General features: G+C 44.6%; 1 protein-coding gene across 1 annotated transcript; it reads left to right on the top strand.

Annotated features, from left to right (window-relative positions):
* Positions 1 to 27,044, top strand: bcl9 (BCL9 transcription coactivator). Its single transcript, XM_070975722.1, has 10 exons — positions 1 to 167; positions 2,157 to 2,327; positions 16,302 to 16,796; positions 18,964 to 19,277; positions 19,944 to 20,051; positions 20,198 to 20,384; positions 21,267 to 21,363; positions 21,471 to 23,655; positions 24,189 to 24,461; positions 24,613 to 27,044. The coding sequence occupies exons 3-10, from the start codon at positions 16,510 to 16,512 to the stop codon at positions 25,650 to 25,652; spliced, it is 4,491 nt and encodes a 1,496-aa protein (XP_070831823.1). The 5' UTR covers positions 1 to 167; positions 2,157 to 2,327; positions 16,302 to 16,509; the 3' UTR covers positions 25,653 to 27,044.
* Positions 27,045 to 27,414: the final 370 nt, after the last annotated feature.

The raw sequence follows: 27,414 nt of genomic DNA, 5'->3' as shown, positions 1-27,414 counted from the left end.
AGGAAATCTTGACTGGGATGTAATGGAGTAGGACCACTGGAAAGCTCGGGCGAAAGGGGGGAGACATATTTCTATTTTACAATGTTACCGTGATAATGTTGTGATTTGATAAGTGTACGACATGAATCCGTCGTTCGAGGAAAACGGAAATTAAGCTAACATTCCAGGTGAGTGCTCTCTTTTTCAAATCCAGGTGGAAAGTGTCGGTACCAGAGCTCGCCTCCTGGCAACGGGCACACGCGGGTCCTCCTCCCGGGGACATCTCACTCCGGTATCCGTTCTTCTCTGCCTCTGTCCCCGAAGGCTGGCTAGCAAACCCACGTCGTGTCTGGCCTGGCAGACAGTGAGCACCCTTTCAACCGTGAATGCCGATGTTTTTTCCAGCGCACCAAAAGCGGATTATTCACGATGTTTTCAGCATGGTGTAAAACCCGCGGAGAAATATTGGTTTTTACCCCATTATACTGGAGGACCGCCCGTGCTTGGTGAAAATGAAAAAAGGATACAATGCAGCATGCATGTTCTGCATTCTTCGGGAGTACCACACCGCTGGTATTGTATTTTCTTTCTTAAAAATGTCTGTGATATCATTTATAAACGCGTAGCGAGATTATAGGCCTCGGCTGCTGATTGTGTCGGCCAGCCCTATCATCTGCCGAGCGATTTAATTGTTACATTGTTAACGGAGCTAGCACAACTTGAAAATGAACGTTTGCCCGAGGAGTGTCTGAATTGTTTTATTAGCAGGCAAAACCCTCAAACGAAACGCATTTCGTGTGTGTTTCTGCGTGTGCTTGTGGCCGACGTCGTTGTTCTCGCTCTCAGCCGCCGTCCAGTGCCTCCCTCTTCGGGGAAGACTTTGTTTGCGCTGGCCGACGCTCCATGAATGCAAGTGCTGAAGTCCTCCCTTCCCCCCCAGTTCTCTGGCGAAACAGGAACAACTTCTTTTAGGAAAAAGAAAAAAAAAGTTCCTGGAGTTTCAAGCGCCATGGAATTACTTTGTCCGCCAAGAGTTGTCCAGTGAGGCGCTGAGATTTCAGGGGGGAAGTCTAGACTCTGGTTGTTGTGAGCTTTGCGTTTATTGCACAGTTTTAGGTTTGTTGCATGTCTTGTGTATATTTTAGGAGGACTTCCTCGAGTAGGCCCGTTTCAGAGTAACTTGTGTGGCATTGTGCTGCGTTACCTTGGCAAGACCAGAGAGCTAAACATAGCAAAGAATGTGCTCAGTCTTTTGGCTTTTTTTTTCTCCTCAATCAATCTTTTTTAACTTGGCTTGTAAGTGAACACAAACCAGAGGCCCTGTAGTGTAGAAATGTTTGGTAAAAGACGTTTTGTGAATTAACTCCTCTAATGAATAACGTCTTGTTACCTTTCAGGAGTTTATTAAAGTGTCACTAAGTCCTTTATTTTCATTTTTTAGAAAACATTTTCAAATCAGTTTTTAAAACAAATGCTTATCCAGCATCACATTGGTTTCATGCTAATGCTGTTTTCTCTCCTATAATTGTGAGCAGAAAACCTCAGCGCCCTTTGTGCTTTGTTGCAGTCCGCCTTTAACTGATGCTGTTATCCAGAGCGACTTCTGGGTTTGCAGGTAGGGGCTTGGTGGTCTTGTTCAAGGACCGTTTTGAAGCATACCTGCCAGCGGCTGAGACTGAACTGCAGACATTCCTGTTACAGGACTCTCGTCTCTTCAATTGCTAGGCAACACCGCTGTCTGCCATGAGCATGTCTATCTGTTGCACAGTCTTTGAGGTGTTTCATATTTATCTTTTCTCTATTTCTCTATATAAGTCTACCTTATTTTCTTTGCATTGTTGAGGTGTGAAAAAGAAAAGTCACTTTTTTGCTCCCACAGTTGATATTCGGAGGAAGTCCTCTTGGATGCAAAGAAGCAAGGAAGCTCTTGATGGAGTATCATATGCTATCTTGTAATCCCTTATGTGTACACCGGTCGATAACTGAAGTTTAAATGAATGTCTGGGTTAAAAAGGCGAGTATACACAGCTCCTGTAGCCCCTAATGACTGAAGCTTTGCGCTGGCTGTGTGTTTGCTACACGCTGGTCATGTCAACATGAGCGACTGAGTGCTTTTCCTTGCCGTTTGCTTGTTTGTGTTTCACCCGATGAGCAAAGTTCTTCTCCCTCTGTTCCAGGTGTGAATGACTTGTGGCTGTAGGGTGTCGTGAGTGGGCCAGGTTCCTGCACAGCACAGCCTCCGTGGCTGACGGGGAGGAGTCGAGTGGAGAGCAGACATCAGTGCCCAGGGGACCCGAGACCTGGTTCTCCATATGAGGCCCTGCTGAAAGGGCAGGGGGGCTTCTGAGGTAACACAACTCAACTTTGGCTCTCTCTCACTCTTTTTTTTTGACTTTGTCACACTTCATCACCCAGTTTCTCTCACACGCATACATCTCCACTCCTCTCAAAAACACACATCCATGACAGACGTACAGTAAATAGGATTCCCTTATTCTAATTGCTTTACAACTCTATGAGCATAACTGTTGACATACTAAGAAACAAGTACCACAAGAAGTGGCAGGAGCCCGTGGGCTGTGTCAGAAATCGCTCTCTATTTGCTATATAGTGCACTATATTTACTGTCCTCCATTTTATTTGAGAGTCTGAATTCTGAGTATTTTTGTGGTGCCCTTTCAAAATCCCCACCAAAAAGCAGTATCCATGGCATGTACAGTGCTTTCTGCTAACAATCCCACAATGCAGTGCTCCATATGCAGTCATTGTGTAGCAATACAGCAAGTATTTGCTTACCATACGTAGTATGAAGTGAAGTAGAATGAGACGTACCTGTTTGACAGCTTTTCCTCTTGACTATAATGTTTCTGTTTTTAAATCTAAGGCCAACTTTGGTTGCGTTATCAAGCACAGCAGCAAACGCTTCTCTCTCTGACTCAAAGACTAACTGGTGCCACAACTTGATAGCTCAGTGCTGGTCTGATGCAACACTAACAAGCCAGGCACAGACTCTTCCTGACATTGGTCACTATCTCTTTGACATTTATCTATGGATGTGCTCACACTGATAGCTGCATTTTGATGAGAGAGGCCTTGAGTTGGACAGCGGTTACCCCTGTGTGGCTGCTCCTGATGCTCAGGGAAGAAGCTTGAGGAAAAGGGCCTCAGAGCTGCACTGTTTCAGACGATCAGTGCGATGTTTGGTCTTATTCTCTGATCTGCACATGCTGAGGACACGACATGGTCAGGGCGCTCTTCCTAAGAATGCTGTCCAGACTGTTTATTTAACTGCTATCTAATCCGAAGCGTGTTAACCAAAAACCACAGTGACGGACGCAGGGAAATGGATATTGATGTAAGGTGGCAACAGATTTATTTTCTCCTCTGTGAATTGGCCTCTCATGTTTCTGTGCCCTTGTTTGCATAGGTTTTGTAATTAAAACTCGCATGGCTTGTTGTGTGACATGGGAGGAAGTGTTGGAAGGACGGGTTGTCTCATTGCCTGTGCAGTGGGTGGCAGTGGGCTCCCCTCCCCATTCATACAGTAGGTTAGATCTAAGTCTGTACCTCAGGTTTTTTACGAGAAATGTTTATTTTCACTCTGTTGCCTCATTCAGATCTCTTTTCTCGTACCGGTTTGCTCCTAAACTAAGGAGTGTTGACATTTAGCATAATACCCATCAGTTTCTCATTTCTTTGTGTGTTCTGATCAAGATGTCCATTCACAATTAATTAAAGAATTTAGTTCATCCGCTGAATGACTCCTACACTCGTCAGGCCTCCATTGTACAGCAATTATGTAGTATCCCCCAGGGAGCTGGAAAAATGCTATTTGGTTTTTAACCATTGCAGGGCTGCCAGTTTACATTTAACCCATTTGGAAGTGTAGGGGCGGCATGTTTGACATTTGCCACAGAACATGAAAATATATCACTACAAGACACAAAAAGAAAATTCAAAGATTGTATTTAAAGAGCGGATTTTTTTTTTTCTGTGCATTCCAAGAAACTGGCTTGATGGAAAACACTTTTTTTATTCCTCAGTCTGTAAAAGTTTGGTCAAAGTTAAGTAAAATGAGCATTTGATTTCTGTGTCTATTGATTGATCCATCCTCCAGCAGTTGTGTGATCTGTGCTGATCTGATGCATTTTATGTGTATCAGCACCCACAGTGACTTAATTAACCCGGTATTGGCCAGAGGTGACCAGTCCACACTAAATACTGTATCTGTTGGTATAAAATCGAGCCACCACAGTATATAAAGCTTCTAAACACAACATATTTCAAATCAGTTTGGGTGAAAAAGTAGACTTGGTGTATCCATTAAAAATAATAATTGTGTAGCACTTGTGAAAGGCCAAGCTGTGAAGTGCACAAGCAAGTTAGGAATAGTAACAATAAAATGTGAAAAACAACAACATCAAAAAAAAAGATAAAATGGCAGACAATACATAAAAACATTTGATTGCAATTTAGAAAGCAGGAATTTGTAATGGATTGATGATGGATAGATTGATACTGTTTTGGTGTTATTAAAATAACTAAATTGGTGTTCAATAAAGAAGATCTTATTTTTGTAGGAACACAAACACCACTTATTTAAAACCCAAACTAGTCTGTCACTCAATTTATGGTCATTCATGCATGCAGACTGCTGACCAATACAGCGCGGTCTTCAGTTAGACATATGATAAAGGTGAATTATTATAGTTGAGCATCGATTACACAAGGTTTGAGGCTTCGTTTAAAAACACATTTTTTTAGTAGTAAAAAAAATGTGTGTGTCTTTTTAAACAGTCACAGCTATAAAAATGAGTGTGTTTTCTTTCAGCTGCATTTCATATCTTTTTTTAGTGTGGGAGGTCTCAGTCTCACATGTGTGGATGTGTGGTAGGATTGTTGCCCATACAGGATCCTCAGGGACGTGTCTGGCTGAGTCAGAATGTACCTGTAATTCTGTGATTGACAGTTATTGCATTGATGGACTGCCCCCCCCCCCCCCCCCCCCCCCACTACTGTGAGGGGAGGGTTCCAGAACTGTTCTCAGGTAGAACCTGAGGGGTGTGGTGACCTGCAGTTACCCATCAGCATTTCATGCTAAAAACTGCCAGCCAGGCTGAGGACCTGTCAAGCTGCCAGGTTGGCTATTGCCACTGGCTAGCCTAGTTTAATGTAGCACCATGACACAGTGCAAACCAGCAGATGTTAAGAGAGCCAAACCTCTTTTAAAATCTGGTTTTCACAATCCACTTTATTAGATGCAAGCACTGGACAGTAATAGCACTCAGGAATAATCCATATCTGTCCGCTGCAATCAGGCTGAAGTGTTAAAGTTAAGATTTCAGCCACTATACCTGCAGAGATTTTTTTCGGTTCAAAGAGGTTGGTTTTAATTTGAAATCAGTTTGCTAATTTTATGAGCCAGTGATAAGCGTCCATCAACTGTGTCAAATCTTCATTATCTAGTGTTCTTTGACTACGCTGTGAGTGTAAATGAGAGGAAGCTTCTGGTGTGTTAAATCCTTTATGTTCCGCGGTTGAGCTCCTGATAAGTGAGGTGGCGTGTTTGGCAGTACTTTCCAGAATCTCACTGCAAGTCTTGAACATTAGTTTGGAAGAAAATAAGCAAAACTTTACTGAAGTGTATATTGTTTGTATTAACCCTGCTTTCTGATATAGACATTTGTTCTATATTATTTCAATGAGAGCACGCTAAGATCTTTGGTGGAATTTTGAAATGTGAACGTAACGAGCTCGTGATGGTGAGTGTGTTTGCTTGTTTGAGTTTATGTAGGTTCAGATTTTTAGAAAGACTTAGTTTTAATTTTTCTATATTTAGTTTCTCAGTAGTATTAGTTAGTTTTTTTTAAGGCCTGGGCTGAATGTGTCAGTTTGTAGCTACATGCATGTGCAAAATACAATCAGATATCTTGCTATGTTCTATGCTATGCTAATGTGCTAACATCTATTCTGATTCCCTGAGTACTACAATTCTGTAAGGTTCTTGTTTTATAGGAATTTTGGTGTTTTCTGGTTGCTTTTTTAAAATGGGATGAATAAATTTGTATTATGTTATGTTATGTTATTATATTACACATCTTCCAGGGTTGTGTCTGGAGTCTGTTGGGCAGGTAAATCAACAGGTTCCCTCCTTTCAGCGTCTGCTGCGTTTAGTTCTGGGTGATGTCGAGCTGCCTGCATGTTGGTTGTTTTAGTGCCATAATTTATTTTATTTGCAGTAATTAAGACAGTCTTATCACGATTCATGTCAAATTTTAAAATCGTGACATCCAAAACAGTGCCACACCTTGGATTAGAACTGCTCAGACCTCGTCTTTATCCTCCATGTTTGCCTCTGCTCTCTGTCTAGCAATTCGAGCCGTTTGCTTTTGCTCATAAACAAATGAAGTGAGTCTGTTTTTTTGTGCCTTTCCATTTATCGCTTTTACCCACCTTGAATGCAATGACAAAAACAATTATATCCCTTAAAACACAGCAAAAAAAACATTGATTCTGGAATCATAAGGAAGATACAAAAACAGGTGTGACAAAAGAGTGTGTAACAGCATTATCGTCTCCACGCTCCTGAAAAGATAAGGTGTTAAGTGTAAGGGAGGAAGTTTTTTGTGTCAGGATTAATTGGCAGACTTTGTTTTAAGCCACTTTACCTGGACTACATGGGCAACATACTGCATGCTTTGAACACATCACCGCGTCTTGTTTCAGAGGAACCTAAAGGAGACAGAAATGCTAACAAGTAAGCAAGCTTGGACTCATGGGAGCAGTCGATGTCATTATGTTGTAGCACAGTTTCACTGCATCTCAGGCAATATTAGGACAGTATTGCTGCGTGCGGGTGTTTGAATGTGCAAAAGAATGAGTATGTGCATGTATATTTCTCTGTGCTTGTATTTTTAATTGGGCAGGTCTTAGCCAGTGTGTTTAAAATTCCATGGGAATGACACGAGTGCGAACTGGGGTAATTCAGGGACACAATCTGGCTCATATCGTCTCCAGAGTGCTAATTTTGTTGTATGTTAGCGGAGAGGAGACAGCACATGTATTGCGTACTCTGCGTGTTTGCGAGTGTTCTGCTTTGAGTAAAATGTTTTTGCTTGTTTGTTGTCATGCCAGGTCAGTAGAGATCGCTGAACTGTGTCACATGGGCTGACAGGTTGAGATGTCACTTTTTACTTCTGTTGCGTAGTGATTTGTAATGCACATAAAGAATCTAAATATATTTTGGGCAGCACATCCTAAAATTTCATTCCTTTCCTGCTTAATGTTCTTAGCGCTATAAACTGAGGCTTTGCACAGTGTGGGTTGTATTGACTGCTGCTTCAAATGTGGGTATTTGATGTTTCTGTGCTGTTTGTTGTGAGGCTCAGTATCAAGACATTAATGACAGCCATGTGTTCGTGTTTTACTTGTGGCAAGTGTGTAATATATTGGCCAGTGGCTTTGAAGAAGAGCCTTTTGACTGGCAAGCGAGGAACGCAAGCGTCCTTTACACTTTTACGTCTACATGGCCTCTACAGGGCCTGGCCGTTGGGATTTCCCACAATGCTTTTAGCCACAGGGAGACGTCCTCCCAGCATGAGCAAGGGAGGAATGTGGCCTGAGTGTGGGAGCGACTGTCGGGATGGAGGGAGGGAGTCACGGACCAGAGAGCATGGTCAAGGGAAGGGAGGAAATAAGGGGTCTGCACAGAGGGCAGCAGATTCCCTCTTAAGCAAATGGAGTTTCTGTTTGGCTTTTTATTTGAGCTGCAAATGAGAGAAACCTACTGTAGAGGAAAAACATGGAGTTTTTAATTAGCAGATTTGCTTTGTGTGTATGCATTTGCACTGCAAGTGTGTCTTACTTTACTATACTGTTAATGTCAGTGTTCCTACCGTTGATTTTAGTGGCACTATAAACAGAGCGGGTTGCTCCAGCCTTAATTAGCAGTTTTGTGTTACTCAGTCATAAGGAAGTGCCCTTCTGCTAGAGGCCTTCATGTGTTCAAAATTTTGATCCCATGGAAAATTCACCTTGACCAATGTGCATACATTAATAGAGAAAAAGGGACCCAATTCAAAAAGAATCTGAAAACCTTACAACTAGACCTGACTATAATAAGCATAGTTAGTGGTGGTGTTTCATGATGTGCTGCAAATCAACAAGCAGCAGAAGTCTGAAACGGTGAGAGTTAATCTATTGAAGTGTTTGCCGGCAGTTTGCATGTGCACAGTTGTAAAACGAAAGTAATGTAAAAGAAAGGAAAAGAGCACAATTGTGTGTGCCCGATCAAGAAGAAATCTTGCTGCCTCAAGATTGCGTACATTTTGTCGCTGTTTGTCTTCACGTGTTAGCTTTAGCTTTAGCTCTGCTCATGGTTCTTAGTTTTGGCTTTCATTGCTCTCACTTCCCCATGTATTCCGTTGTATTTCTCTACAATAATGGAAAATCTTAAAGACAGAACAAACAGTACTGGCCAACAATCTCACAATTAAGTTGTAATCAGAAGTAAATGCAACCCAGCAAGAAAATCCTGGGCGTGAATGTCAGACTGGACTCTTTGAGCTAACGGTGAATTAAGCTTTAACTGATGCTGATATATTCAAACTCACCATTGACGTTTTCAGAGTAGTACAATCTGCCAGTTGTTGTTGAGTGCTTGTTGATACACACACCTGCTAAGAGACCGCATGGCATTAAATGCTGAACATTCGTTTAGAGCAACACTGTGTCGCCTTAAATGTTGACCAGATTTGATGTGCAGCCAGACTTACCGCATTGCATTTCACAGTTCTGAGCATTCATCATGGTCCACCTGTCAGAGCTTTGTCACCTTAGCCATACACACTTGTATCTAGGGACAAATAAATATGAATTTCATTTTTTTCATAGTTACCTGATTTTGGATTTGGTTCTAACCTAACTTTCACTTTCCAATCCGAAACATGAATGGATGTATGAAATTGAAGAGACGCAGATGCGCTGCATTTAAAGTACTGTCAGGTCAGATGTTACTTTTCACAAATAACCTTCTGATATAAATGCTGTTTTAAAGTGTAAAGTGTTTATTCTCATGCTTTTGAGTCCAGAAGCTGATGTATCTGCTGACGTGATCAGTCCTTCATTTAATGAAATCCAGGGTTAACTGTGTGTTTACCTGGTTCTTTCTTATCACTAAACGATTGGCCACAACAATCGCACCGTAAGCATTTGATCCTGGCACACCCCTAATTTGCACCCACGCTTGTTGTATCAGAGAAATAATGGCACATTGTTGCCATTTATCCAGTCTCTTTGTCTCATATTGAGTAGAAGTGTGTGTGTGTGTGTGTGTGTGTGTGTGTGTGTGTGTGTGTGTGTGTGTGTGTGTGTGTGTGTGTGTGTGTGTGTGTGTGTGTGTGTGTGTGTGTGTGTGTGTGTGTGTGTGTGTGTAAAAAGACACACCCACTTTGCCAGAGATGCAGAGACAGAGGGCAGATCGACAGAGATGGAAGTGCAGGGTGAAGTGTGTGAGACGGAGATCACAGCAGGCTGGAGTGCTGAGTGCCAGTCCTGCTGCTGGAGCTGGCCGCCACACATGGCACCATGCCCAGGCTACGCCAGCAGATGTGTCACTAGTGAGTCAGCTGTGTGCATGTGTGTCCGAGGCACAGACACCCACCCTCACACTCTATGAAGACAGCGACTTGTGTAATAACCCCCCCCCCACGGGTATATCTGTATTGCACCCCTTTCCCATCCTCCTGTTTTCATTGCCACTTCCATCATTGTGATGGACACGGTGAGGCTTCTGTCACCACGATATGATATGACGAAATGTGACATTACACACATGTCGCCTCCCTGGGGATGAAGGGGCATCGTCTGCCAACCAGAGGAAAGGATGTACTGAGGACAGGGGAGCAGAAGAAGATAAACCAGCAGAGTGATGGTTGATGCTGGGGGTAACAGAGGGAGTGAGGGGGGCAAAAAACTAAAAACCATTCAGGTGAGCAGAAGAAAAAACCTGGGTGAAGAAAGATGGAGATATGCAGCTCTTCTACTCTGGGAGTAGTTATTAGTTTGGAGAATGCGGAACACTTTTAAAGTTCATTGTAAATATTTGCTTGGTTTCAGTCGAGACAGCAGCTCAGTCATACTTGTGCGAGCGCTCTCGTTCCTGTCACGGCACATGCATTATGTCAAATGTTACATCTGTGGCGTCACAGCTCTATCTTTAGTGACACTCGGCATTCCTAACATTCTGCATGTACTGAGTGTGAGTCATGAGTGCTGTGTGCAGGGTGTGGCATGTTGGGATGGTGCTCTCAGGAAGCCACCTCAACAGGTCAGTGTGCAGGTATTTCCGCAGCTAAAGCGCTGCAGGACGCCCAACAATCTTTGCTTGGAGGCTGGCAGACGCCTTGCTTTTTGCTCCTTTTTTAAATAGAGTTAATGCTGTTTGTTCTGTCTGCAGTTAGTTACTTTTTCACTAGCCGAGAGGCAGGTACGTATGTGTAGGAAGTAGCTGTAGTTAGGAAACCAGTTATTTAGAAGGAAATGCTGAGCTTTTTACTCGACTAAAGGTGACAAGAAATACTGGATTGATATTATCATCATTTTGGCTTTTTAGCGATTGTAGTAAAAAAAAATAATTGAAGTTGTCAGAAAAAGTAAAGTTTCAGTATTGGTTTACTTTTAATAGTAAATAAGCAGCTAAAGAATTAAGGAGTAGCACATTCATTTTCATACAAATGAGAAGTTTCAGTCAAAATAAGTCATTCACTGATTTTATGACTCAGCTCTGTAGAAGAAGTTGTTGCACACTAATAAATTTAATGTATGGGTGCGTTTGGTCAAAATATGATGTTTGAAGGAACCAAAATGATCCGGCTTCATGTTCATCACTTTATTTATGATGTTTCAGGTCTTAGTCCATCAGGGAAAAATTCATAATTCATACCCCAAGAGGACAACAGGAAGTAAACACACACTGTAGTACCTCGTGAGAAGACTTGTTGTTTCCTGCTTATGGTCCTGTTTCTTAAGAAACTGATGATGGCATCAAAGTATTGACTAAGGAGAGGGAAGTTTGGGAAAGTATGAAATGTCACTGTGCCGTTATCTCATAATGTCCACCTGTGGCTGCTTTGCAACAAAAGTTATTCGACTCAGTGTAGGATTTCCTTTTTTTTTTTTTTGCATACTTTCATTTAACACGCATGTACAGTCTTTTAGACTATCAGAGTCTAAATCTTCTTGTCATTGAAATGTTGTTTGCAAAGCTCTGACTTGTGATTTGTGAGCTGGATGCTGCTTCCACACACTGTACAGCTCCCCGCTTATGGCTGTGCACATTTGTATGTTCTTGTGGAAAACTGTGAGGAGAGGTGGAAATAATGTTTCTGATATAACCCTAAACAAATAATGGACTAAAGAAGATGGAGGCAGAGCAGACGGAGAGCGTGTAGGGGAGCTCGAGAGCGAGAAAAGAGAGAGCAATACTCCATTGTGACTGAACTGCAAAATGGGATTTGCATAAATAAGGCTGAAACATCAGCAGGCCCTTTTACAGCCAACAGCAGGACTGAGATGAGGGAAGAGAGTTGGTGTGTGTGTGTGTGTGTGTGTGTGTGTGTGTGTGTGTGTGTGTGTGTGTGTGTGTGTGTGTGTGTGTGTGTGTGTGTGTGTGTGTGTGTGTGTGTGTGTGTGTGTGTGTGTACGTTTGCACTTGAGTTTTTTTTTTCCTTCTTTTTAAAATAATGTCTTTGTAGCTTTGTGGTGTTAAAATTTGAGCCAGTGGATTGGGTCGGCAGCAAGGTCATGGTTGCTCTGCTGTTATGGATCCCAGTGGATTCTCCGCTGGTATAAAGCCTTCCATCTCCCCTTCAGAGGAATTTGGGTGACGTAGCAGGGAAGGGTCTACTCTCCACACTGTGCTCAGCCAGCGTACGATGACTGTTACATAAGCATGAAATGAAATGCTCCCTTTTAGTGCCACCCGCATTTGAAAACCCAAATCTAATTGAATTGAACTATTTTCTGCCCTCTTTTCATGTGGAACCTCATATTTATATCAGAGGCGAAAAGCTCATTTTTAGAGCCTCATTATACTGTTTTCCCATTAACTTGCATGCACTGCAGCTCCTCGTGTGTGCTGTGATAGACAGTTCAGCGTCTTTACTGGAGATAGAGGGAGAGAAATCTCTGATTACCTCTACGGTGCTTTGTTGTGTGAGCGTGCGGTTGGCTGTTGTGTGCGCCTGATGTGCGTGTGTGCGTGTCAGTGTATTCCTTATGACAGTCTTGTCAGCAAGCTCCCCAATTAGTGTCTCGTTAGCGTGCGATTGGAGGGAACAGATGATTGACAGGTCCTGCTGTTTGTGTCTGTATTTGTGCACGTACACACATTACGAACGTTTGCGTATGATTGGGGTTTAGGTTTAGATGAGACCCTTTTTGGGCAGAAGGGTTGGGCGGTAGTTTCTATTTTTGTGTTGTCCAGTCGTGGTTACAGAGATCACCGATAGGCGATTCGATCGCCAGGGAGTGGCAGGAATGGGAGGGGGTGGGGGGAATTACGCCAGTGAGATGGCAGCATGGACGATTTAGTCTTGGTGTCAAGGAAAACATAACAGCTTTCAGTTTGGGATATTATTGGTTTTACCCAGATGCCAAAGGTGAACCTAAGCACAGCAGTGTGTGTGTGTGTGTGTGTGTGTGTGTGTGTGTGTGTGTGTGTGTGTGTGTGCGTGCGTGCGTGCGTGCGTGCGTGCGTGCGTGCGTGCGTGCGTGCGTGCGTGCATGCGTGTGTGTGCAATAGTATCACAGCATCATGTTCAGTTTCACATTATCTTTAATATCACAATCCAAAGCATATCCATGTTAACTACTCTCATGGAGTGCAGAGCAAAGGTTTAGTGAACAGCCAGATGGAGAACGGAGGTGCAGGGAGTCAGATCCATGGAAACGGGTTTGTAATTCAGGATTTAAAATTCACTCACGTGTGCTGATTAACGGGGCTCAGTGGGCGGACATGTGGCACCACCACAAACATCTGTCAAACCAAAGTAAGGCCCAGATTCTAGAGATACTTTTTATAACGTCTTGATTTTGATAATAAGTTAGTTGAAAATCACCTTAGTATTGGCTGGCCTAGAGGCCGAGAGGGCGTGCTGTAAATGGTAGTTTGGGCTGAATGAAGTCAGTGCTCTCTAAACTTGTGTGGTATGCAGCAACACATTCTCCACGCAACATTTAAGGTTATAAAGGGTACATCTGAAATGTGAACAGGATCATTATGAATAATAATTATTTGATACTCTCAAGGCCATTAGCAGTTTATTGATCAAGAGAAAATAGCTCATAATGTGAAGTTATGTGGCTTTTAAGATTGAGCTAGCTGGCTTGCTAACTTGCAACTAACTCACTGAGATGAGTCTTCGTCATCCACAGAGCCGACGTGCCTCCTCTTCAGATGCTCCAGATAGCTGATGTGCTTCCATGCCAGGCAAGGTCAGCTTTGCCAATGTTGCAGTTGGCAAGTTTGGCTCAGTTAAGAGTGAAATGCGTCCACACGTTGGAGGTTTTTGGTCATGAAAGTGCTGCCATCGTACTATTGTTCACTTCACTCCAGTAAATTTGCAGGATGATCTCCAGTGGGCGATTGGCCGTCATGTCTCTCTGAGGCGCCTGTGGTAGATTAATTCAGCCAAGGCTCTTGTTTGTCCTTGCCCCACAGTGGAGCAAAGGCCGGAAAACTCACTCGTGCCAAAGAGCTCAATATGGAGCAGCAGCATATTAACCCCCCCCCCCCCCCCCCCCCAAAAAAAAACAGCTTTCTGTACATTGTAATAGAGGCGATTATGTCCATCACATTTTGTAATGACCTGAAACTGAAAATCCGACATTCACACCCACTTCATACTGTGAAAGAACCTTTATGTACACTTTAGGGTATGAGATCTTCACAGTATGACAACTCCCAGTTAAGATCATATTGTTGTAATTGTTGAATTATTTTTCTTAATATTATTACAATTCAAGAAAACCTGCAGCACTGGCACTGTAGCATTCAACACACTCTTAAAAAGACTGAAAACCTTTATTGTAAGTCACTTCGGACAAAAGCATTTGTCAAATGAATGTAATGTCTGATTTCTGTGTGCCATGTAATCCTCACTTATCAAATGTGTCCTGTAATGAGTTTTTGCCCACACCGTCCATTTTTATGGAAGAGCATCAGATTGTGAGTGTTATTATTTACAGTGTTTTGGTTGAGAGCGGCTGTCTGGCAGGTCTTTTCCACTGTGACTTACATAAGCCACGGCTTCACTTTGATGAGCAAATAACAGTCAACACCAAAATCAAACTGCATCTGTGTTTTTGCCACTTTTTCATCTCGTCCTCCCTCACACATTGTTTTCCTGCCCTTAACCCAAACTCTGCCCCAACAAAACCCCCAAGTCTAGAAACAACCACCGATCTGAAAATGTTGGACTTATTTAGATGCAGAGTGTTCGTACTAGGTCCACAGTTACAGCAGAAGTGTGTGAAATTTCTGCTTATGTCTGTGCGCACATCACTGCTGCAGAATTACTCATGTATAATTGTGCGCTGTGGTCCTTGTTTCCAAAGTTATGTATCAAACTGTGTTGTGTCGCAAAATAGAAACATGTCATTTCACTCAGAATAGAGGTCTTTCGTGCTGTTCTGTTGTAAATATGTCATATCACAAGTTCAGCAATCACTAATCAAGTGAAGAGCCCCCACTTCTGCCACAAAGTGTATTTTTATATTTAAAAGGTTAGTCTAATCAATGTAGCTTGGATAAACAAGGCTCCTCTGTGCTCCCCCCCCACCCCCCCCTCGTGGAGAAGCCAGCCTTTGCTCATGTGCAGTAGTGATCTATGGTCCTCATCGTCGTAAATCACTTCTCTTGTAGACCATGGGGAGACGAGTGTTGCTGCTGTAGTAGGAGACGGTGCATTTGTCTGGTTCCCAGTGACCACACCCCCACCCCGAACCCCCCGAACACTCCACCTCCTTCTCCCCAGGGGAACTCTGGAGCCAGTTACAATGTTGAGTGTTTTGGAAGAGCTCTTAAATATTTTCAGGATGACAATGTAATCTGACTGACTGGGCCGCTCTCTCTCAAACAGGATTCTCATGCGATTTTCGTGCTCACTCACCAGCACACACACGCACAGAAACACACGGCGGTTAGTTTGGACCACAATACTACCTCTCCCACTCCTCCACCACACTTCACTGTGTGCTACGGTTGCATTGTAGTGCTGCTATTTATTTAGTTAACGCAATACCCCACCCAGAATCCTTATAGCGTTGAAGACTAAGCTGACTGATGTTAGACTTAAGTGTTAATTTTGTCTTTTTTTATTCAGTCTTTGTCCTGTGTCAAATGTGCTTGTTAATTTTTTTTTATCATATTTAGTCAACCTCACCCTTTTTTCTCCTTTAAGTCAATTTTTAGTTGATTTTGTCGAAGTCAAAGATAACTAACTATATTTGTCCAATTTTAGTCAATGAAAACTGTTTTTTTTAGTCATCAGATTATATTAAACATTTCAGCCAAATCTAATCAAGACAAAACCTTTAATTATTTTGTCATTTTAGTCAAACTAATTTCACATAATTTTGGCTAGTTAGCTCACTAGTTTTAGACTGAAGCTCCTACTGCTGCTTTAAATAAACTTGCAATCTCGCTGAAGCAGCCGTGCAGTTCGTCCTGCTGCAGTTTTCACAACAAAATGAATGCTGGGATCCCTTAAATTTCAGTGTTTGAAGAACAGTCACGGTGTGCACTGAGGGGAACAGTTGAAACATAAAGCTGAAAACTTGTCAGTGTTCTCTGGTGGACTAACTTTGTAATGGTGACTCTCTTTGGAGTTGAACCCAAACATATCTTGTCCAATTTATTGTTCTAGCTCCACAAAAGACTCAATGAATGGTAGCTGTAATTTGGCAGCATTGTAAAAATTCCCATTTCCATCTCTCGCCATACCAAGCACACAGATGGAGATTATGCTGCAGGAGAGTTTTGAGACATTTTTTTGTTATTAACACCTGTGCTTTCACTGCTGGGAAATGTCAAAATGTCTGCCGTGGTAAAGACCTGTTGGAATCCTTTCCCGCTGGCACAAATTAAAGCTGACCACTGTGACAGAGAAAATTACCAACTTTTAACAGGTGCAATTCAAGCCTACACAAGTAGATTGGTATTAAAAAGATTTTTGGTGGTGTGTGACTTTAAGTTTGGCCAGACTGTGGCCCTGTTATCCAGTTTTGTTAACTGTCTTCTCCTCTCTCTTCTCTCTTAACAGTGTGCCCAAGGGCCGTTGAAAGCCCCCTTGGGGGAGTTTCATAAGTACACACCGAAAGAGAAAAGACTCCTGGACTATTGTTATTGTTTTCACACTCTTTCACACACACACACACACACACACACACACACACACACACACACACACACACACACACACACTCCCACACGCACCCACCCACAGACACACAGACAAGGACATAGAGAGAATGTTGGAGGTCCAAGAGGAGAGGCCAGCGGCGGCAGGTACAGCAGCGACACATTTCAGCAAGAAGGAGCGAGGGAAGAAAGAGCGAGAGGAGGCCAAGGACAGTCGAGCAAACCTCTCGAACATTGGGAATCCTGTTCCTGGCTCCAGGAACGCGCGCGGAAAAGCGCCACTTCCGCACACAGGCAGTCCTCACCAGCTCATCACTTCACCCTGTTCTGTAGTCCTGGGAGCCCCATCAATGCACTCCAATAGGCTAAAGAACTCCCCGTCCACCAACACACAGAGGTGAGTGGACTTGTACACCGACATCCTGCGGGTGTAGTGATGATACAGCTATGCAATGCTGTGATGGCAGTAATAAGCAAGCACTGGTTTGTGTGTACATGTGAGATCATGATGGTTGTTATAACAGCCCAATCAGCCAAACACCGATGTGAACATTGATTAAAATTATGCATTTAATCCAGATTTTCTGCAACTGCACAGCAAGCAGAAGTAAAATTTCAACTGCTCCAGGTTGTTTTTATGGCTGCACAGCGTTGTTGTCGTGAGTAGGGGACACTAAATCAAGTTTTCATCCTATGTATTGTTGTTGAGTGCTGATGACTGAAGTACTCAGTCATGTCTTTCAACATCAATAAAATGAGCAGGTTTTACTGGAGAAGCACAAGCGTCTGTCCAGTCAATAAACCTGTTTCAAGTAATTAAAAAAAAATCATCACACAATATCAAAAATGAATAAACATTAGCTGTCAGTGTTTATTAACAGTTTGTGAAGAGAGAGGAAACACAAACACTCAACCCTCTGTTCAAAACAGCATTAAGTGAAATAAAAACAGGTCTCTGTAAAAATAAAAACACGGATGCTACTTGAAGAATGTATGGACCCAAGATTTTTGTGCACTTCAGCCAAGTACAGATGCCAGTTTGTTGGCTGATAAGATTAGCTGTAGAGTGATCAGTGCATCCTGGTGTTGTGAAACTCTCATATCTTACCAGTTGCAAGGTGCATAATGTGCTGAGTTTTAAATTTTGAAAAAGCTGATCAGGAGAGAGTCCACAGAAAACTTCAGATACAGCCCTTAAACAGCATTTTTTGTTATACTTTATTAATACCTGTGGGGGAAAGTGACCCATCCCATCTATTTAAGTACAGTGAGCAACCGTTTCTAAGGCCAGAGGCTTGGTCGGTGAGAGAAAGCTCTCTGTTACTGAACATGCATGTTTTTTCAATGTGGGGAGGAAATCTGATGACCTGGCGAAAACCCATGTAAATTTGAGGAGAACACAGAGCCAAACCTGATGCCTTGTTTTAAGGTGTCAGTGTTAACTTGCTAGCTTTCGTGCAACTTTGAGTCTTGGCAATGTTAAGTGGACACAAACCTGAGTGTCACATTTGCCATACCCATTCTGTTAGGAGAGCAAGTGTAGGTCAGGTGTAATGCAGATCTAAGATCAGCTTCCCCACTCCTTTCTTTTACCTGGAAGATCTTGATGTGTGATCCAGAGCTGTTTTAGGGTCAGGGAGTACACTGAGCTTGGAAGTTTTCCCTGCTGACTCATGGTTCTGGAGCCTCTGGAAACGGCTGTCTGGACTGCCAAAATTCTGGCTTTGCCTCCTTTTTCTACTAGCTGTGTGTCTGTGTGTATGTACATAAAGTGTGCTGTGCTGCGGCTGTGCTTTTTAGACATGTTGGCATTTGTTTCATGCTAATTGTACAAGTGTGTGTGTGTGTGTGTGTGTGTGTGTGTGTGTGTGTGTGTGTGTGTGTGTGTGTGTGTGTGTGTGTGTGTGTGTGTGTGTGTGTGTGTGAGGGAGAGAGAGACAGAGAAAGAGATTAGGGTGTGGTAAGGGAATTCTCTGCCAATTGGATGTGTCCTGCTTCCCTAAACTGAACTGCTCTCATAACTAGTAAGCAGTAGTCTTTTGTAGATGGCCTGTGTCTCTTCAGTGTGTTCCTTCAAGTTTAACTGTGCTCATGGATTGATTACAGTACCGTTCAACCTAAACTTCCGTTCATAGACATCCATAACAAGTGCTGGGAGATATGGTGTTAAGTATTTGCAAAGGAAAAAAGTGGGCAAAAAATGAACAATCACGTTTTCTTTTCAATCTCTTGGGCACCACAGTGGGTAACATTGGTGCATGTTATAGTGGGAAGCTGGGAGATATTTCGTGGCATAGGCCTCATGATTACTGGGTAACCTCACTTCAAGCCCTAGGCTTTTTGCTTGATATGCCCCATTTCCGCCCTGTTGTGTGTGTTTTGCTGAGTGAAAACAGTGTTACAAATGTTTGTAAGTTTGTTGAATGTCTTGCTTCATCCGAAGCACACTTATAGACCGTTATATTCAAATTTGTTATATATCTATCACCTTGCACTGTTTTGATTTCTTAATGCACAGTATAAAATATTAATTACGCTTGTGACCTTTTTCCTCTGTCTGTCAGCCCTAAACCTAAGACGGAGGCCATGGTACGCTCACCTCCCGTCATGTCCCCCTCCACTGCCACCCAGATGGACTCTAAAATGCCCAATCAGGGTAAACCAGGGAGCACTGGCAGCCAATCACAGCCCTCACCCTGTGACCCCAAGACCCTGGGTGCCAAGGGGGCTCAGAATGTGGCAGGGGCAATGGGGTTGAAGAATGGCCAGGGCCTGACCTCTGGCCCAAGCTCCAAGGTTAAAGTCAAAAGGGAGAGAAGCACCTCGGTGGAGTCGTTTGAACAGGCAGAGAGCGGCACACCCACTAGTGAGGAAAAAGGTAAGGACCACTGTAACCTATACTCATTATTATCAGACCACTTCATGTCCAGCAGGTAGCTGGGGTCACGAATTGACAAAGAGTCCTTGTGAAGTGCTACAAGTCAGTTTGATTTGTAGAATTGGATGTTGTTTTTATTCTCACCAGAATGCTGAAATAGTTGAACTAAAGTAGGTGGGCAAGGTGCATGAGTTTATTGATGATGTTTTTAGGAGAGTAATTAGCAGCTGTGCTTCCATACATCTCTCCATTTGTAATGAACTGCTCAGTATAGATAAAATACCTACAGTGCTTAAACAATGCCATGTCAGTAGTGCTTGTATTGTGATTGTTCCTGAACATATTGTAGTTTTACACACCATTCCCTGTAGAGGCAGTCTGTCAAATTTATTCAGCACTCACTAATGGAGGAAATGGCACACATTCTTCCTAATTTCAGACAGCGTTGGTTGTTGCATTCCTCTTATCCTGTACCACTGCAAAACTTTATTTTCATTATGTCTTTGGTGTAAAACACAATATGCCCAGAAAAGCCAGCAGTTGGAAATGCTGAAAAAGGTACTTTGCAGTCCCACATTGACACAGATAAACCTGAGCCCACTGATAGATTGTGTGTCTGTGTGTGTCTGTCTGTGTGCATGTGTGTGCCCGTGTGTGTGTTTCCAGACAGCAGCAGGGTGAAGAGGATGTGTGTGGCAGAGAGGAGGCAGCCGTATAGTGGAGCTGACTGGTGCTCTGGGGGAGAAAGTGACGAAGATGACAAAGGATTCTTCAGTAAGTGTGTTAACGTGTTCATCCAAGCATGTGTAGCAGTCCCTTTGCTGATCAACTTGACTTGTGACAGTTCCTTAGTAAAACTACATTGCCCATGAGCCTGTGCAGGTCCTAAAGCCATAGTCTTCCCTGTTGTCTCCCTATAGACTGCAACTCCAGTGATGTGAAGCCCCAGGACTCAGTCACACATTCTACCTCCAATGCCGGACTTAGTCGCTCCTCCACACCTTCCCACAATACCCTGGGAGGTCAAGGCTCCACAACAGAACCTCCTAGTGGCCAGAAACCAGGCTCAAAACTCGTCTATGTCTTCACCACAGAGATGGCCAACAAGTAAGGAAACCAACATATATATATTTATCTGTTGGGGCTACTACATTCCATAATATTGAACCTAATAATAAGTTGATACCCAAATCTAGAACTTGTGTATTTTACATGATGTGTAGTTACTGAACTGTTAAATTATGATTTAGTCATTAGTATTTACAGTTAAAGCTTATTTCTACATGTTTTAATAATGTTTTCAGACAGGCTAATTAAATCATCGTCTCAATTCACCTCATTTTTCAGAAGCAAAACACACACCCACAGCGAAACCCTTTGTGTAATTGCAGTTCAAAATGAAATGGAATTACTAACAATGTCAATTGCCTGAAGTACATCTCGGTGCCCCTTTCAGCAGCAGTAGTTGTTGTTGTCTTTGATATTTGTTGCAGCCTTTTTGACACTAAGATACTTGCTTCCCACCCCTTCTCTTCACTTCCCCAACTTTCCCACTTGTAGCCTAAATCCATTGTGTGTATCTGCACAAACGTGGGCTCAGTGGGAGCATACACTTGGCTTAGATTAACACCCTGTTGGGAATTATAGATCAAAGATGTGGATGCTCGATGGAAGTTGTGTGTGTGTGTGTGTGTGTGTGTGTGTGTGTGTGTGTGTGTGTGTGTGTGTGTGTGTGTGTGTGTGTGTGTGTGTGTGTGTGTGTGTGTGTGTGTGTGTGTGTGTGTGTGTGTGAGAGTGTGTGTCTGCATGCGCACACAATAGTTTACTTAGTCTGTTGACCTTGGTTTTACCTTCATGCTCCCATCTAGTACTCATTCATCCAGCTCTCTGTCTCTCAAATGCACACATGCACCCACACACACGAACCCACACACATATATTTATTGTGTCTGATGACTGATATCTGACTGTCTGCCTTCTTGTCCTCAGGGCAGCTGATGCAGTTCTAACTGGCCATACAGAAAACATCATTGCCTTCCACATGAAAAACATCTCCAACAGCAAGGACAAAGCTCACCTCCTCCTGGTAAGGACACACACAAGCTCTTTTTTATCATACACATATGCTTTCATACACTAACATGTCGCATGAGTGTTATGATTTAATCCTACTTCTGTCCCTCTCTGTTAAAGAACAATGCAGCAAGCACCCTCCGAAATGATTCGAAGCCTCCCCAGCAACCGCCTTCCCATGCCCAAGATCAGAGCCACCAGCCTGGATCCAAGCCGTCCTTACCTGGCATGGCAGAGCCTGCCCCACCCCAGCCTTCAAACCAAGGGAACCAGTCTGGTGTTCTTCCGCAGGAAGGGTCATCCTCTGCAGGCTTGGAATCCAAAAATCTTCCTGGCAGTAGCCCCAGTAACACTACTGCCCCAGTTGACCAGGCCCCTGTCACCCAACCTGAGGCTGGCCTCAACCCTCCAACAGTAGGTGAAGGAGGGCAGGGTGGAGGCTCTGGTGGAGCAGGTCTGACACCCCAGCAGCAGCAACAACAGCAGCAACTGGCCCAGGAGCTGTTGAACATGGAAGCCAACACGGAGGGTTTGTCCCAAGAGCAGTTGGAGCATCGACAGCGCTCTCTGCAGACGTTGCGAGATATTCAGCGCATGCTTTTCCCTGATGATCGTGATGCCCCACCTGGGCCCCCACAGCCACATGGTGGACCCCATGATGGAGGGCCTGACGGTGCACCCCGCAGATCTGAGCAGGGCCCCCTTCAGGCTATGATGGCGCAGTCTCAGAGTCTCGGACCGCCAGGTGGGCCAGGGGGACCTCGTCCACAAGGTCCACCCTTTGGCCCACCCCACGGTCCCAGGGACATGCCCCCATTTCCACAAGATGAAATGGGTGCACACATGGGGGGGCCTGGGGGCTGTGGAGAAGGAGATCAGATGACCCCAGAACAGGTGGCTTGGTTGAAGCTGCAGCAGGAGTTTTATGAGGAGAAGAGGAAGAAACAAGAAATGCAACACCGGCCACTTCCTCCAGACATGATGATGCACCCCCATGGTCCACGTGGCATGATGCGAGGGCCCCCACCTCCCTATCAGATGGGCCCTGGAGAGATGTGGGGAGGACCAGGGGGTCCACCAGAGCACTACCAGGAGCGCATGGGCATGGGCCCTGGCCCTGGCCCCAGGGGTATGCCCCCACATATGCAGAGGATGCCTGGCTTCTCTAGTATGATGAATCCTGAAATGGAGGGACCCCCAAGGCCTGGAATGGGCTGGCCTGATGACATGCCTCCCCGTATGGGAGATGCACGAGGATTCCCTGGAGGGCCCGGGGCAATGTTTGCTGGTCCAGGGGGTCGTGGTGAGCGTTTCCCAAATCCTCAGTCAGTCCAAGAAGCAATGTTTCACCAAGGTATGGGTGGAGAGAAGGGCCTCCCTCCTGCAATGATGATGGACATGCAAAGGATGATGGGGCACCAAAGAGGTGGAATGGAACCTGGTAATGGTATGGGTATATTTCCCAGAATGCCTGGTGATGGTCCCATGAGTCCATCTTCGAGGCTCCAGGGAATGGGAGGCAGGGAAATGGGGCCTGAGTTTGGCATGGGACCTGGCCCTGGGCCAGGACCTCATATGCACCCTTCCAAACTACGAGATCCCAGCATGAATATGAGTCCTGACGAGATGATGAGAATGAGAGGAGGTGGAGGACCTCCAATGGAGAACATGGGCCCTCAAGGCAGGCCCATGCAGGGGCCTCCCTTCCCTGAACAGACACAGCCAGGAGACTTTCCTATGGGGCCTGGGCGGCCCTTCCCAGGGGGACCTGGAGGAATGAGGGGTCCACATGGAGAGCAAGCCTTTGGTCCAGAGCACAGATCTACACCAACAGGAGGTAATGGCCGTATTAACCACCTCCCCTCTGCAGGTGGCCCTTCACAAGGTCAAAGGGGCCGCAAGCCAGCAGATCTGAATGTCCAAGCAGGAGGAGGGAACTCTCCCAGTGTCAATCCACTTAAGTCCCCTCCACTAAGGCAAGTGCAGTCCCCCATGATGGGCTCTCCCTCTGGAAACCTTAAATCCCCTCAGACACCGTCCCAGCTGGCTGGCATGCTCACTGGTCCCACAGGTCCCAGTGCCCCTCCAGCTCCTCCAGCTTCAGCACCAATGAAGTCCCCCCACTCCATGATGGGATCAGCTGGTGCCTCTCCTGTTCATATGAGGTCTCCCTCTCTTCCTAACCCCTCCCCAGGATGGGCTTCCTCACCAAAACCACCCATGCAGAGTCCTGGAGTACCGCCTCAGGGTGGCAAGCCTCCTCTCAGTATCACCTCACCAAACATGATGGGGGGCATGGAGCAAGGTATGACAGTCTCTTTCTTCCTTTCTCTGTGTTCATCAGCATGTGTGTCTCTGCTTCTTTGTTCAATATATAATTCACCATCTTTTTTTAGTGCATATTCATTAATTACCATTCAGTTAATATTGGGATTTCTTTTGTGCATGGTTTTGTATCAAATTTTATTTCTATTGCATTTTTTTTGTCACTGGCCTTAGTAATTGTTAACATCACATGTGAAGTGTCTGACTGCCATTTTTTTGTCCTTTGAAATCAGAATTAGTCTTCCAAACTAAAGACTGAAAATAGATGTGGGGGCAACCATTCAAGTGCAAAACTCATTCAAGTTAACACATCTGTATGAGGGGTGGGGTTTGGTGGGTTATGGTCCAGTGGCTCCCTCTTGTGGCCACATAACTTGGAATTTACTGAGTTCCACACACTATTGCCAATGTCATCACAAATGAAAACAATCTGCCAGAGAATCAAAAGTCTCAACTGCTAAGTTTTATCATGTCTTTGTAATGTCATCTCTTTGTCATCATTTCGTCCTCTAGGTGGGAACGGCCCTCCCTCAGCTCCTCCTTCATCAGGGGCTCCATCTGGCTCCATGTCCCTCCCAGGCAATGTCCCGTCTGGCAGTCCGTACACCATACCCCCTGAGCCAACTCTATCCCAGAACCCTCTCTCCATCATGATGTCACGCATGTCCAAGTTTGCAATGCCCAGCTCCACCCCACTCTACCATGATGCCATAAAGACTGTTGCCAGCTCTGATGATGATTCGCCCCCAGCTCGCTCCCCTAACCTGCCATCAGTGAACAATAATGGTAAGACATCTGAAATATCATACACTTATTGTTTAATTTGTCACTTCGGTTCCACTCCTCATGGTTCATATTTATACTTGTCTTCCTTTGATCTCCTTCACAAGAGCTTGTTCTGAATATATAATCATCTCCTTTTATCTTGCACAAATAGGTATGGCAATGAATCACCAAGGCAATCCACGTATGATGGGACCTGGAAACGCTGGACCCATGTCTGCCCTCAGCCCTCTGGGTATGAATCCAATGGGATCCCAGCCCCTCTCCCATGGCATGCCCCCACAGATGCCCTCTCCCAATGCCCCTAATATGGGCCCAGGCATGATGCCTCATGGCATGATGATACCACCAAATCCCCAAGACCCTGGTATGGGAAACCCTCAAATGATGCCCCAGGGTCGCATGGGTTACCCTCACCGAAGCCAGGCATACCCCCTCACCCAGTCGCCATCCCAGCAAGGCCCGTTCTCCCCGCACAATGGTCCTGGTCCCCAAGGTTTCCCTGGCCATCCCATGGGCTTCCAGGGAGAAGGAGGGCCTATGGGAGGACGGATGGGTAATATGCCTCATGGGGGAGGGGGTGATGGCGGTATGTGCAAACCCAATACCCCTGGAGGGCCAGAGTTCAACAACATGCAAGGTGGATTCAGCGATGCAGACCTTCATGAGGTGATGCGGCCGGGAGCATCTGGTATTCCTGAGTTTGACCTGTCCAGGATAATCCCATCAGAGAAGCCCAGCCAGACTCTGTCTTATTTTCCCCGAGGTGGAGGAGACAATGCTGGGGTAAAACCACCACACCCCTCTGGCTTCCCCATGCAGGGCATGATGGGCGATGGTCCACCAAGGATGGGGATGTCCATGCAGGGGATGGGGGGGATGCCAGGGGGGCCTGGTGGGGGAATGGGCCCCCAAGACATGCCAATGGGCAACCCTGGCCACAACTCAATGCGGCCACCAGGATTCATGGGCCAAGGCATGATGGGCCCCCAGCACCGGATGATGTCCCCTGGGGGTCCGGGAGGGATGATGCAGGGGAGACAAATGGCCCACCCAGGCCCTGGCGGCTCACCTAACATGATGATGTCACTGCAGGGCATGGGAGGCCCCCCACAGCAGACAATGATGATGGGGGGTCAGATGAGGCCACGTGACATGGACATGGGGTTCAGTCCGGGCCCTGGAATGTTCTAATCCAACAGAAACCTTGTATCTAGAATGTTCTTGGACAGTACGCATGGATGGAGTAAAGGTTATGGTGCGTGGAGATTGTTCAAAAAACTCTGACGGACTCAACTAAAGGAAGTATAATACCAGAGAGAGGATGTACCCAGAAATGAACAGAATGGAGCTAACCAGTCACCTAGTAATGTCCTGTGGGAACTATTCCAATGGAGACTCGGACAGGCCCAGATTGGAGTACTTTTGCCACAAGAACATTTAATTTTGAACTCATGAACTTCAGAATGTATGGGATTGTTGTGCATCAGTTTCGCAAAACTGTTCTTGTGTTTTTTGATTATCTGACTATAAAGATGACTTCAACATCAAAGAGGAATCAACCTAACAAGTCAGCGTGGAGATGCTACAGTATATGTCTACTTTTTTCAAATTTAAAAAACAAATTTGTCATGAAAGTGGAAAGGAATAAGAAGAATTTGTGCTCTGTGAAGACTTTAGTGGAACTCCATCTTGTCTCTCGCTCCATTGTTTTGACTGTTTCTGTACAGTATATACGTGTGAGAGTGCGTGTGCGTGACAGACTGTATGTTTGTGTGGTATGTATGTATGTGTCTGTATGTATAGGCATTCTATCAGTGACCTCTCAACTCCTCTTACCCAACTTTCATTGGGGGAGGAATGCCCCCTAAAAATACTGTACTGTTTACCATTGGTGGGCTATTCGAATTTTAGTCTATTTTAATTTCCTTTGTAACTCCAGTGTATAACAAACCAAACTATGACCTCATTAAGATAATAGTATTATTAAAAAAGCACAAACATGGACCGTCTGCAGAAAGCGTCTTCTTTCTCTGTTTTTACCATTGAGAGCAACACATATAGTGTGAGGATCCTGGCAGCTTTGCAGCACAATGATAGTCCCCAGTCCATTACAAGTTATGGATGACAGCTGACTTGGTGCTCCAAATCTTTCAGGACTCAACTTTCGCCAGCGTGAATAATACTGCTAATACCCAGATGTGCTATGTGTGTTCTTCTTGTTCCTGTTGTGTTCCTGTTTTGTTTTGACTCTCTTGTTGACTCTGGGTAATAATCATTCCCACAGCAATAATCCCCAAATGGTCAGCAGAATGGGACAGGAGTGGCTGAAGGCCACAGCAGGTATGCCAGGTATTATAGAACTAGAGCTAGGTAGATCTGGTGAAAAAAAAAAAAATAGTACGGCAGGTGTGGTGTCCAGAGTGAGACACAGAAATGTAAACACATACTGCTTACCATCCAGTTGACTTCCTCTCTTTTCTCTATTGTATAAGCTTGTCATGTGTTTCTCCATTGGCTTTGGTGCAGAATAGCCTACCAGGGCTGTGGTGATGGACTACAAATAAAAGATATTGTTTTGGTATATACATGTCGTCTATGGAGTGTGTGTGTGTGTGCGTGTGTCTGTGCGAGCGAGCATGTATGCGTCCATGTGGCCCTTGACTATTCACATCTAGTCAGTTATGTGGAGCAGGTGGTGTCTTTGTCATTCTACATGTCAAACCAGCTCACCAACATTTAGCTAGAACAAAGAGAGCAAGTCATACCAAGAAACAGCATTGCCAAGTTGACATTTTATCAGGTGGTACTTACTGAGAGCTATTTTCAGAGGACATCACACTTCCAAAATAGATGCAAGCATGTTGATGCATTTGAACTCTACTAAACTAGTCGTACTTGTCTAACAGATGTTTTATTCAGCTGGTAGGAACAGTAAACAGAACCTTATGTGACA

Source organism: Chaetodon trifascialis, chromosome 12 (genome assembly GCF_039877785.1).
Source record: "Chaetodon trifascialis isolate fChaTrf1 chromosome 12, fChaTrf1.hap1, whole genome shotgun sequence".
Classification (NCBI taxonomy): Eukaryota; Metazoa; Chordata; class Actinopteri; order Chaetodontiformes; family Chaetodontidae; genus Chaetodon; species Chaetodon trifascialis.
The sequence above is the reverse complement of the archived record's forward strand: the minus strand, read 5'-3'. Positions and strand labels throughout refer to the sequence as shown.

Excerpts from the sequence above, each read along its gene's own strand:
- bcl9 (XM_070975722.1), top strand. The coding sequence starts at position 16,510 with ATGTTGGAGGTCCAAGAGGAGAGGCCAGCGGCGGCAGGTACAGCAGCG. Across the intron at positions 20,052-20,197 it reads AGATGACAAAGGATTCTTCA|ACTGCAACTCCAGTGATGTG; the intron begins GTAAGTGTGTTA and ends GTCTCCCTATAG. Across the intron at positions 24,462-24,612 it reads GCCATCAGTGAACAATAATG|GTATGGCAATGAATCACCAA; the intron begins GTAAGACATCTG and ends TTGCACAAATAG.